Genomic DNA, 13,256 nt, shown 5'->3' with positions numbered 1-13,256 from the left:
ATGGAGATTTTTCGCCATGAGTATTTTCCCTCGTAAGATAAGTCTAATTCATTGTTGAAAGTTTTATAAACAACAATTCAGTAGCAAAGTGGTAAAGTGGTTTAAGTCGACTTATCTCCCAGTTGAGTTTTTGAGTAATATTTCCGAATCTAAAGGAGAGCGAAATTTGTATAATTACATTTGTTGTAGCTCTCAATCGGCTCTACAAAAAAGGTTATAACAAAAATTTGCTATCTCCTTTATATTTCGCGATATTCATTGAAAACTGGTCAATAGTCAAAATTGACTTGTACCGTTTTACCACTTCGCTACTGAATTTAATCCGGTGACTGGTTTCATTGCTGTTACATCTATATGAAAATAAAATAAAAATAAAGTTATTCATTAAAACATTATTACTGTACCTGTAAGCTCGCAGCATCTTGATATGTAACTTCCATGAGTCTCGGTAAAGCAGGTGCATTCATTTTGTAATTAGATATCATCGTCAATAAATCAGCAATCATCCTGATGACAATTCCAAAAGCTCGAGCGAGACAGCTTGCAGTTGTCCCCATAGTGATGGGTTCCTGTGCAGCAGCAACGGCGGAGGTGGCAGTTGATCGTCTCAATGACGAAGGATCAATGAAAATCATATTGCTTCCACCTGAGACTCTGAGTCCAGCAGTACGAGGATTTGATTCACGATTTCTGATTGCCCACTGCATGGACACTGGCGCTAGATTATTTCGATGTAAATGTGCCGAAGATCCACTCCTTCTCTCCAGCTGTTCATCACCAATCGGAAATTCCTCGGTATCTTGTTCATCGGTTTCCCCAGCCTCACTCTCATCATCCTCCTGCTGACTCGATTCACCGGATTCATCCTCAGGGAAGAGCAGAATTGATCCCATACCACCATCAGATCCAGCTGTCGCGCCGGTTTGAACGCTCCTCTGCGCCGAGGCAGCATCCTGATTGCTGTGATTATCATCTGAATCCGATTCTGTTTCTGCCTCAGCAAGGAGATCCAGTTCTGTGTCTGATTCACTTCCAGCAATACCACCGACGCGTTCAACACGCCCAATTCCATTTCTATCAACCTCTCCAAGTGTCACTTGATTCGGGGGTACTTCGTGCTCACTGATATCACCATCCAGATCCATAGGCTCTCCTCCATCTCTGCTGCCATCAATGACAACCCCACTTGGACCGTCAGATCCTTCGTCCATAACAGCACGATCCCCAACATTATTATTGGCTACCACATTAGCCTGAACATGAGCTGCATCGAGCGTTGGATCGAGGCTCTGTGCACTGTGGGGTATCAGTGGTTCGATGGAGAATAGTTCTTCTGAGCCATTTATCACTTCAATCGCTGAACTTGTCAATGTGAAGGGTGCTGTTGGCCTTGCAACGCCCAGTCTCACTGGGGCAATCAACGAGTCAGCAGTTTCACAGAGCTCTTCAACAGCTAATTTAATTAGAGCCCTGAAAACTGTCCGGCATTTAATTAGGGGTGGAGTAGCTTGGGTTGCGCTTCTACGATTTTTCGTAGTGTTTGGTGCCATTTCTATGGTGAATATCACGAAAATCCTTGCGACAGAACGTACGAATCTGCGTGCAACGATGTTAGCTTCCTCTTGACGTCCCGGAATCGAATCATTCTCTAGTTCTCGAATCAGCGTTGTTAATAACGTGTCCAACATTTCAGATGTACTTTTCACTAAGAGTGTGTGAGTGAATTTGTCAAGGAGAGCAGTGCCACTCTGGCGTGATGCTGATGAGAATGCTCCGTCTCCAAAGAGTTGATCTTGCTGAGAGTTATCAGAAACCCCAGACATAATCATACATTGAACTGCAGGCCAGTCATTGAGGAGTCTCACCAGAGCTCTTCTACTGAATCTCGGTGGTTCTAGATCGTGATCTGGCATCTCTGAATCAGCTCCACCTAAACCATCGGAGGATGGTGTCTTCCTGCTGGCTGATGTTGAACGCTGTCTAGGACCTGAACGGAATTGCCTCTGTTCAACCGATTGTCTACCGACAGTTTGAACAAGGAACAGGAGAATACTCTCCCCACGGGAATTAATCTTGGTAGCAAGATCTGTGCTGGTGACAAGCCGACATAGAAGATCATAACGCGCCCCTTGATGTCCAGCAATGAGTGCCTTGCATTTGCACTTTTCCCAGCAATCGCAGTAGGCCGTTGGTGATGTTTTCTTCAATTTACAGTCATGACCACGATGACAAACACGAGCACACTCGGTGCAACAACAGAGTGAACCAGTCAGTCCGCACGTGCGACATTCGAAAATATCTTGATTGATATGATCAGCGCCTGTCCACGTGAAGGAACATGTGTCATTGCAGCATGTGACGAACAGAGGCGAAAGATCGGGACTTGCGTCGGCAGGTAAAATCATAGATGAACATTCCTTAGGATCTTTGCTGGCTCTTTGGATCGTGTCGAGAATTATTAAAGCTGCGTGATAAGCACGAACAGACACAGCGAGCATGAGTGGTGTCTGGCCTTGAGCATCTTTGCCAGTCAATAGTTCTTTGATGTGTGGAGCTAGTACTGGACTCTCGCACAAATATTTTAGAATTAACAGAGCATTGTTCCTGCGTTCAGTTGAGTCTGTGATATAACTGTTGTTTGTATTATTTGCATTATTGGGATTGTTGGTGTTGTTCGGACTGGAGCCAGTTGGCCCAGTATTTCCTACTGTTGCTTTGTTCATCATGGAAATACTCGCTGCACCAATACTCAAAAGGCTGTCCTCTTCTCCCGAAGTATTATCCAACTCTGGTGGCCAACTTAGTGGCGGTATTGGCTCCTCAATTGGAGTTGAATTACCATCGACTTGACAAGTTGTCACCAATTCTCTTGCCACACCTCCACTGCCACCCACACCACCTCCACCATTATTGGTTGTATCATTGTCCTTATTGGAGGAGGGTGAACACATGCTCACACAGGCAAGAAGGATGTTTCTATTTCCATCGCAGCGTTCTTGGAGGATCGCTTGAATTTGACTCTGGGTAGCATTATTTTTCTGCTGCTGTTCGTGTTCAAGATTTGTGAGAACTTGCTTCACTCCATCGTAATCGCATCGGAGAATCTTTGGCATAAGCAACAGATTGTCAAAGACCAATGCAATAACAGCTACTTGACTCTTCAGATTACTTGAATTACTTGGCATAGTTGAGCAACTGGGAATCGGAATGGTTGATGCACCGATGCACGTAACTGGTACGAGATCCAACCAATTTGGATCACGAATTGCATCAGCACAGTCCTTAGCAATTGGATAAATTGTGTTATTCCCATCACGCAAGAGCATTGAACAGTCGGAATTTTCACCTGCACTAGTTAAACTTATGTTTTGGGAATCAAGCCCCATGAATGAGGAAATTTCAGATGGTAAGTAGCAGTCTTGCACGTATCGTCCAGTGCTGAGATTATATACGACATAACTGAGCTTATTGTTACTGTTCTTTAGAATGGCATGGATTCCTTGGCCATCAGTGGAAACAGTTAGGAGACTCTCTGTCGTACCATCTGCAATGTTGACTCTTCGAGGTGTTCGTTGGAAGCAATCCGGAGCTCTGGAATTAACCGATGATTTAACAACTTGAAGCTCATCTTTTCTCAGTAATCGAAAATCATCGAGGAGTTTGATCAATTCTTCAGCAGTCAAATCCTTTATATCTGACGACACTGTATTGGTGTAATCCTTTTCTCTCAGTAGATCCTTATCCTTCTCCTTTCCTTCTCTCGAATCTTTTGCAAAGAATTTAACAGCAACATAGCACCCATCTACTTTGATGACTTTTCCAATGGGAACAGTTTTCACATCTTCAACGAAGACAACGTCCTTCAGGTGCCAATCCTCCTCATCTTTTCTCTCAGTTTCTGTATCATCATGAGTTCGTGGTGTCATTCGTTTCTGTCGTTTATGGCTACCCGGTGCTGAGGTAACGATACTTCCAGTGTCACTGCAGGTGCTCGAAGCTGGCGATGGTGGTGGTGGCATATCAAGTCTGTCGGCAGTCTCTTTGTAGTTTTTATTATTACTACTGGAGTTGGTGCTACAGTTGTTCTGATTAGGATTGTTAATGCTGCTAGTACCACTACCAGCAGCTGTATTAATTGTTGCAGTTGTAGTTGTCGTAGTAGCACCAGCATTGCTCGCTATATCTGAACGTTTTTCGATGTTTGATGGTATAGCTGGTAGGATTTTAAATCGACACGTCGAGTCTAAATTCCATGCTGCCGTCAAGAGTTGTCCAACTTTGGGTACACCATTGGCAATAGTGAAGCCAATAGCACCTGGCTGATAAATTGGACTATTCTTCATGCAAACGTATGTACCGTAGGTGATGTCAGCAGCGGCAGCAACTGCTGAAACAACACTCGATGATGATGATGACGATGGCCGATGTTTTCGGGATTTAGCTTTGTATTTTTCCCACAATTTTTTTCGCTGAGCGAATGGCAACACTCCCCACCAATATAATGTCCCACTCTCCAATTTGGCGACAGTATACAGTGCGCATGTGTGTAGAGATACTATTCTATCGAGTGTAAATTCAGTAAATGCTTGTGCTGGATGCTCCAAACGTGATGATACATGCCCAAGCAGTTCGTCCAACCATGTTGCAACTTTTCCACTCTCAGTGCTAACTGAACAACGTATCGCTGTTGCTGATATATTGACTATTTTTTCACCAGTCAGACCGAGGGATGCTGTCTTTGGATGATGAACATTTGGATTATCAAGATTCCTGTAGGGCTCAGAATCAGCCCATTTCCATTGATAGAGTTGGCCAGTTGATGATATTGCAATTAGTTCAGTGTAGAGTGCTGCAATTTGTACGAATTTTGGTGCTGGTTCACTGCTGCGTTCGTGCCACCACTCGAGTTCCTCTGAGATCCACAGTGGGCTCTGTGATGCTAGTTCCTTCTTCTTGTTCTCTGGATCTTTCTCCCAGCAATCCTTGAGAGCAGTTTCAAGCCATCTTCGTGGACCGTAGTACTGACGATCGCGCCATCTGCTGAAACTATCACGTTCACGATCACGCTCACCAGATCCCCTCTCGAGTGGACCATCACGTTCCACTCCGAGACGTCTCGATGAACTGCCACGACTTCTCATCACTCCGTAACCAAAAACGTCCTCTGAGAACATTGAATCAGCATCAATGATAACTGAATGCTCGTTACTGAAGCCACCATCCAACAGCGATATTAAATCCTCGGGTACGTAGCTGTCCGCTGCGTCTTCAGCATCGTCACCCTCCTCGTCATCACGTGATAATAAATTGTTTACCGCAAGATTAACATCGAGATTGGTGCGTTGCAATTCACGTATTATCAGATTACGACTTTTTCCCTGGAGCACAACTTGTGCCTGTGATATTAAATCCTCAGGAACGAAGGGGGCTGGTACTGACACAATTGGTCTTGAACTATTGCTACTACCACCACCACTGTTACCACCCCCCGTACTTGTACCACCTCCCATGATGACACCAGGTGGTCCGATTCTTCCACTTGAACCGCTACCACCAGCACTTCCACCACGTATTGCTGAACTGCTACGCATTATTCGCGCTCGTGATCGTGATAAACTTGTCCTGCTCCCGTTGCCACCACCTCCACTGCCACCACCACCGCCGCCTCCACCTCCTGAGCCACTTGGTCCGGAGCTTGAACTTCCAACGCCATGACCCTTTCCAGAACTGGAAATCCAAATTTTTTTTCTCATTTGAGAAATCCATTGATAAAAAACATTGAGAGTTATCGAAAGATTGTTTATTAGAGATAAGTTTTTATTCCAAGTCGATTACTACTGTTATCAATTTGAACATTACTGATATTTATATTTATTCTGTAATAAAAAAGCTTATGAAAGAAACTTTTATAGGGGAGAGTGGGCAAAATGAAACAGTCGAAAAATGACCGTTTGACGCAATGCAAGCAAAAAAAAATTTTTTTATTGAATGTTTTTTTATCAACTTTTTTTTATTATTGGGAGTATTGATGAGAATAATTATTTTCTATTCGTCTTATAACTCAGTTGATTATAATTCAAGTGGTTAGATGAGGCCAATTACACTTTTCTTTTTTTCATTGGATTGAAATTCAGCATCACATTTTCCTCTTTCTCCCTCTGGGTCTCCCCCTGGACCTTCCTCTGGACTTTGGATTTTGCTGTTTCATTTTGTTTTCGATTAATCCATTGACAAAATCTTCTCCCGTCAGAACTTCTGAATAATTTTTCATTCTACTGAATGAAAAATTATTATTCTCATTAGTACTCTCAAGAATAAAAAAAAGTTAATAAACAGAAGTTAATTAAAAAAAAAAATTTAACAAAAAAAAATTTTGTTCGCTTGAATTTAATAGCGAAGCGGTAAAGCGGGTCAAATCGATTTTAACTTTTGGTCAGTTTTTGATGAATATCTCGGAATCTGAGAGAGATAGCAAAATTTTTTTCATGACCTTTTTTGTAACGCTTAATTGGCTCTGCAAAAAGGGTCATGTCAAATTTTTTAAATCTCTTTTCGATTCCGAGATATTCGTCAAAAAACTGGCCAATAGTCAAAATCAACGTAACACGGTTTACCGCTTTGCTACTGAATTGCGCCAAACAGTCATTTTTCGACTGTTTCATTTTGCCCCACTCTCCCCTGCAAGAATTCTCTACAGTGAATTTCCGTATATGACAATGGAATCAGTAGTGAAGTGGTAAAACATAACAAATCAATTTATCCAAACTTGATAAATAATGCATTATCTCGATTATCTCAAAACAGCTTAACACTTTCCCACCGAAATAAGGCAACTACTAGGTGAAATCATTTTAGAAAAGCAAAAAATTCAAATATCCATTATAAGTGAACATGTCACGATTATTGAAAACAAAAGAACGAAAACAGTATATTTTTGCCACCAAACAATAGCTAAAATGATAAAAATAGGAGGGAAGGTGGGGCAAAATGGACACTTCTAATTTTTTTTTCCAATGTCCATAACTCAAAAAGAAGTTTGTCAATTGAGCTCAATCTGTAGTCATTACGAGGGGAAAGAATCGTACTTTCCACGGAAAAAAAATCAATTTTCATTAATAATTCAATGAGTTGGCAATTCAATCTCATTTGAAGAAATTTTGAAGTGCCCATTTTACCTCACTCGCCAATATAATTTTAAAATATCCATTTAGTAGAAAGTTCTCAATTAGGTACTTTAAAGTTTCACATATTTCGCAGATTGATGGAAATTAAGGATATTCAAGTACTTTGGCTATTTTTTCTCCAGAAAAATGTTTTTATACTTTTATAGTCGACTGTCAGAGCTTTCATTTAAGCCCCATTTGACCCTAAGCTTCTGGACATTTTACAATGATTTTATTAGTTAAACTTTGAAGGTCTGCATTTGAATCTCGATATTGAACCGTTAGAAAACATTTTAATAATCTGACGAAAAAATTTGAAAGTTTACGTTTAGAGGAAGATTGATGAAATAATTGAAAAATTGCAATTTTTTAAAATTATGAGCATTATCTATAAACAATTTATTAAGCAATCAATTCTCCACCATAAAAATAATTTTTTCGGAATTGTACTAAATTTATACATATTGAAAATTTTCTCAGAAATCTATTTTGTGCCTAAAAAAATTACGTTTCCGAAAATTTAAACAATTTCAATCATTCATCTATAAACAATTTGTAAAAAAAAAATAATTCTTTGCAAAATGTAATTGAATAACGCTGAAAATTCATGATTTTTTTCAAATGTTTCTCACCTAATTTAATTGACAAATTTGACGATTAAAAGTGGTTAAATCTATAGTATAGGGGAGGGTGAGGTAAAATGCACACTTTTGACGTTTTAAAAAATATTTATAACTCAGAAACAGATTTATCAATTGAGATCAGTTTAGGCTCCTCACAAAAGGAAATAATTGTTTTTTTCCTTGACAAAAAAATATTCCATTTCATAAACAATTAAACCTGTCATTGATATTAAAAAAAAGAGTCAAATGTGTCCATTTTACCCCACCTTCCCCTAGTCTCTACCAAACAGTAAACGACACTTGGATATCGCGTGTCTGAAAGCAAAAGGTCGTAAACGCCAAAAAGCTACTTTCCGAGTTTCTTAAAGCCAGAAGGTCATATCTCCACTCATTTTTTCTACAATTCTGCGTGAAAATACTGGAGAAACTTATTATAATACCTAAATTTTCAGATTAATGTTGAGCTGCATATACGACCTTTTGCCTTTAACTTATATCCCCAGAAATGAAAAATTCCTTAAAAGCAAAAGGTCTTAATGACAATTTTTAATTTTTTTTTTACCATGTACGACCTTTTGCCTTTAATTTCTGTCCTCAGAAATGGAGACTGAGCTAAAAGCAAAAGGTCGTAAAGACAAAATTTGGGATTTTTTAGTTTCCAATGCCGTGGACAAGTTATACCTTTAATATTCCAGTTGATGTCACATGAAGTTATCGGTGTCTTTGATTATGGTCAAATAATTATATCGGCAACTTAATAACATCATTTGTGAGAATAGCGTATCTCCATTTTTAGTCCAGATTCGTCTATTTCGGAACATTGTAAAAACTCTCAAAATGTTTGTATTTTCTAAACATTTTTGGTGCACTAATCACCCCTTGTATAACTCTTTCAAGATACGCTTGTGTATTACGTATTTGTAACAGAAGAACGCATCTCTAAAAAAAATCGAAATTAGGGAACTGAAGCGATCTTCATTGTTAAGGGTCCAACAGAGCAGTGATCGGAAGAATCCCGTGTACTCTCGAGGGTTAAATGGGAGAGGCAGGTACAGCACAGAGAAACAAAAGTGGATTAACATTAGAAACTAGTTTCTCGATTTTCGAAACTCCAATTCTTAAGCTTTATCCTTGATGGGATCAAAAAAACTAACGATTTTGAGAATTGTTTTTAAGAACAAAAATTTTCTAAAACCAATGCTGAATTTTTTTTAATTTTAGAAAATTTTCAGATTGAACTCAAAAATTGCGGCCGAGGTATTTAAAGGGCGTAAGTGCCCCATATATAGGGAGGGGTGCCCAAATATCGGGAATTTCAGATGTGCGGAGAGGGCTTTTTGCGAAGAGGGGGAGGGGGAGTTCTAAATTTAGAATTCACAACCAAAAAAATTGAGTCGGTGAGGTTTTCAAAAATATCTCCAAAACTAAGGGAGATAGCGAGTTCTTACTGGAAATTTGGGGGTGAGAGGTGTGCATTGAGAATTCACAATCAAAAAAATAGAATCGGTGAGTTTTTCAAAGATATTTCCGAAACTAAGAGATAGCGAATTTTTACTGAAAAATTGCGGAAGGGTGAGGGTTGTATATCGAGAATTCAATAAAACCTCCCTCTTCCCCAAATTTTCAGTAAAAATTCACTATCTCCCTTAGTTTTGGAGATATTTTTAAAAAAGTCGCGGACTCATTTTTTCTGGTTGTGAATTCTCAATGCACCATACCCCCCTGCCACCATCTCGCCTCCCGAAAATTTTCGCTACCTCCCTTAGTTTCGGAGATATTTTGGAAAAACTCACCGACTCTTGTTTNTCCCTGCCACCATCTCGCCTTCCGAAAATTTTCGCTACCTCCCTTAGTTTCGGAGATATTTTGGAAAAACTCACCGACTCTTGTTTTTGGTTATCAGTTCTCAATTCACAACCCCTCCTCCCCCTCTCTGCAAAATGCTCCCTCCAAAAATGAAAGAAATTCTCTAGATTTTAGAAAATATTTTTTTCTAAACCAAGTCTATTTAGTAACGGAGCTAGAAAAAAATCGTTTAAAATTAATAATCAAAATGGGGATTAATTTTAAACTATTTTTTTCTAAAACTTAGAGAAAAGTTCTAGATTTTAGAAAAATGAAGGTTAGAAACCGCAGTTTCTAAAATTTAGAAACATTTTTCTAAAGCCAATCCACGTTTTCTATCTGTGTATTCTGAACCATGTTTCGAGGGAATTTGAAACTTCTTCAGATTATGATAATTAACAATCGTGAATTCATGGGCGCATGATCATTCGACGCATAAAGGAATTATATTCCTCATCCTCTCAATGACTAGGAGGATATTCTAATTTCTGTAATGAGAAATGAGTAAAATTGGAGGAAACTTTTTCACAAAGATGGAAATATCAAACTGCAAACAAAATATAAAATTGGATATACGATCTTTTCGATTTAGGTGAGACATTTTTCTAACTTCATCAAAAGTAAAAGGTCGTTTCTGCACTGATAACTAAACTCGAGATATTTTAATTTTTTGGGTTCACTTTGATCGGTTTCCTAAAAGTAAAAGGTCGTATATGCTGGCGGATACGACCTTTTGTCGGAAAAGGCAATTTTTGGCATATATGACTTTTTGCTTTTAAACACGCGATATCCTTAATGAATTATTTAATTCCAGAGAAACTTACTTTCTGTTGGGTTCATTTTTACTAAGATCTAGACGATCTGATAGAACGGTGTACGCAACACGACAGATTCTATTGTCGTCCATCAGTAGTGCTATATGAGATGGTCCAACCACAATACGTCTAACGGATGATTTGAGTCCGCTAAACGCTGGTGGTGTAACATAGCCATATCTGTTGATTTTATCCGCCACTTCTTTGAGTCTGGAAAATAATTCACTGAATTAATATTCTGATTACTACTGAACTTCGATACACTACGTATTGACAATAATTAAAGACGCAAAACCATGTGCATCGTTATATCAACTCATATATAGGGTAAACAGGCCAATTGCTGGACGCTTAAGGAAAATTCGAGATTCGTGGTAGGATCTAAAATAAAGGAATCCCCTAAATGGGGATATGATGGTTTCCATACCTTCAAGAATGTTTCCATTAGCAGAAAAAAATTATTTGAAGTGAAAATAATAAAACAAAGAATAATTAAATTAAGAAATAGCTGAATTCAGCTGAAACCCCTAATTTCTGGACGACTTATTATACACGAGTAATATTATTGAAAAGTGAAATAGTACAATTTTCATTTTATTTATGCAATATTCAATGCAAGTTGAAATCGTCCAGAAACTAATCCCCGATCACAAATTGGCCTGTTTACCCTAGGTGTTATAACCAAGCCCTCATGGTTTCATCCACGACACCTATATATACGGCCATCCACGAGAGAGCCAGTTTCACAAGTTGGAGCACTGTATAACTCAACAATTCCGAGGGCATGTCGTACATTTCGAGTCAAAAGAAATGTTATTGGAAATCAAAGGAGAGTTGTCAATGGGAAAACGTGAATATTTCAGAAACTAGAAGCTATAGAGTGAATCCTCTCCTTGTGCACGCCTATATATACCTCGAAGAAAATGCACACCATATATGTCTATGTAAATGTGAGACAAGTCACATACATACTACATATAATATATAATGTACAATAATACTATGTACATGTACGTATTATGAAATAAAAAATCCATGCAATTTACAATGAAATTGATAATGAGCATGATGGACCATGAAACGATACAGGAATATCCAATGCTCTACCCAGAGCTTTAATTATTCACAAAACTCCCGAGATATGATAATTCAGGAAAATAGGTGGAAAAAGAACATGAGGTTCACCGCATGAACATGAGTGAACAGTGAATGAACAATATAGGGGTCATCTAATCAGCCCTGGATAGCTGAAAAGTAACTAATGACGAAAACGAAAGTAATTGTAAATGTAGTGATGCAATTGATGATAGGAATTAATGTTATTATCATGTGTCTAATAAAAAAAAATGCTCCATGGTGGATGGAATAAAAATACGAAAATGATGATCGAAATTCGCAGATATAATATAAAATCAAAGGGTGGATGGTAGTTACCGTTGAGCATTTGTGAAATACTGGGGAAATGAGAGATAGTCGTAGGCATGCATCTCGAAGCAATCAGAAATATGTTCATTGAGTCACGAAAAAAAAAAACGGGGATGCTCACATCGTTGCGCCCGTGATACTCAACGATTAGAGGAGCCATATTCTATTGTGTGCTAAAATATCTTACCTATCATTGAGCTGATCGTCAGTGCCTGGCAGCGGATGCACGACAAAATGTATCGAGCTCATTTCAAAACACTTGATCAACTGTAATATTAATAAATTTTTATAATTTAATCAACCCTTACGCAAAATTTCATTACAACATCGAACTGATACTCAGTCATGTTTCACGAGAACTATCTAGTTTTGCGTTCTGAAGTGCCAAAAATGGCGGATATTCATCGTCATTTATAAACGTGCGTTCCTAAACTCAATCGATTGTGCGCATGCGTGCTTTATTAACACACCAGCCAATTATCAGGTCTACCAACATCTATTTTTCGAAAATTATGTATGCAGCAGGCTCTATACGATGGACTACAGATGATGTGATTATATTTTCATTCGTTTGTGTAAACATTTTTTGATGTAGAAATAGGGAAATTCCCACCTATCTTGCTATTCGGATCCAATTTTCAAGAAGACGGATATGGTGAGCGAAACTTGAATAAACAAAAAAAAAAAACACTAAATATATATTTTGTGAAGCGGCAAGCTTCAGAGGGGACATCAAGAGATGGCGTGGATGATTTATTGATGATTCCCGCCTGACAGTTAAAATTTTGTCAGGTGCTTTTTCAGATGAAAAAAGCGTAATTAATTTTTCAAGAAAAATTAACGTTATCATTTGTGTGAACAGAGTGGAGGTGAAACTGTTTTCGTAAGATTCTGTTTGAGAAATAATAATTTTTGTTGAAATCGTCTCTAGTAGATTAGAAATTCAATAGACCTTTCTGGAAATCTAGGGGAAATATTTATTCCCTTCATCAAACTAAAAATCTTCAAAAAAAAAAAGACAAATTCGGATAAATATTTACGTTTAAGATTGATAGATTTTTGAGCCCTCAAAAATGATGATTGATAGGGAAGAGTGGGGTAAAACGACTCCTTTTGATTTTTTTCAAAAATGTTAACAGCTCATTCAATTTCAAATAAAATGAAATAATTTTTTTTCGATGGAAACTACACTTCTTCTCCTTTAGAATAAGCCTAGACTGATCTCAATTAAAGAATTTGTTTTTGAGTTATGAGTATCACAAAAAAGTCAAAAGGAGTCGTTTTACCCCACTCTCCCTTATGTAAATTCGGTGAAAATGTCCGAAACTTCTGAGGAAATCAACTGGAAACCTATCCGAAAATCGGGTGACTCTTAGGATCTTCAA

The 13,256-nt window shown here is 38.3% G+C and overlaps 1 protein-coding gene across 3 annotated transcripts in view; it reads right to left on the bottom strand.

Moving 5' to 3' along the window:
• The window catches only part of LOC107036156 (E3 ubiquitin-protein ligase UBR5), a 33,386-nt gene extending 21,139 nt beyond the window's left edge, over positions 1–12,247 (bottom strand). For all 3 annotated transcript variants that reach the window (XM_015253904.1, XM_015253905.1, XM_015253906.1), the window contains exons 1-3: positions 12,059–12,247; positions 10,456–10,656; positions 405–5,727 (exon numbers count right to left, since the gene is read on the bottom strand). In XM_015253904.1, coding sequence (XP_015109390.1) covers positions 405–5,727; positions 10,456–10,656; positions 12,059–12,120 — 5,586 coding nt within the window. In that variant the 5' untranslated portion in view covers positions 12,121–12,247. The remainder of the gene's footprint in view (positions 1–404; positions 5,728–10,455; positions 10,657–12,058) is intronic.
• Positions 12,248–13,256: the final 1,009 nt, after the last annotated feature.

The sequence above is a fragment of the Diachasma alloeum genome, unplaced genomic scaffold (genome assembly GCF_001412515.2).
Source record: "Diachasma alloeum isolate Michigan unplaced genomic scaffold, Dall2.0 Dall_scaffold_00206, whole genome shotgun sequence".
Classification (NCBI taxonomy): domain Eukaryota; kingdom Metazoa; phylum Arthropoda; class Insecta; order Hymenoptera; family Braconidae; genus Diachasma; species Diachasma alloeum.
This window is presented reverse-complemented; position numbering and strand designations above follow the sequence as displayed.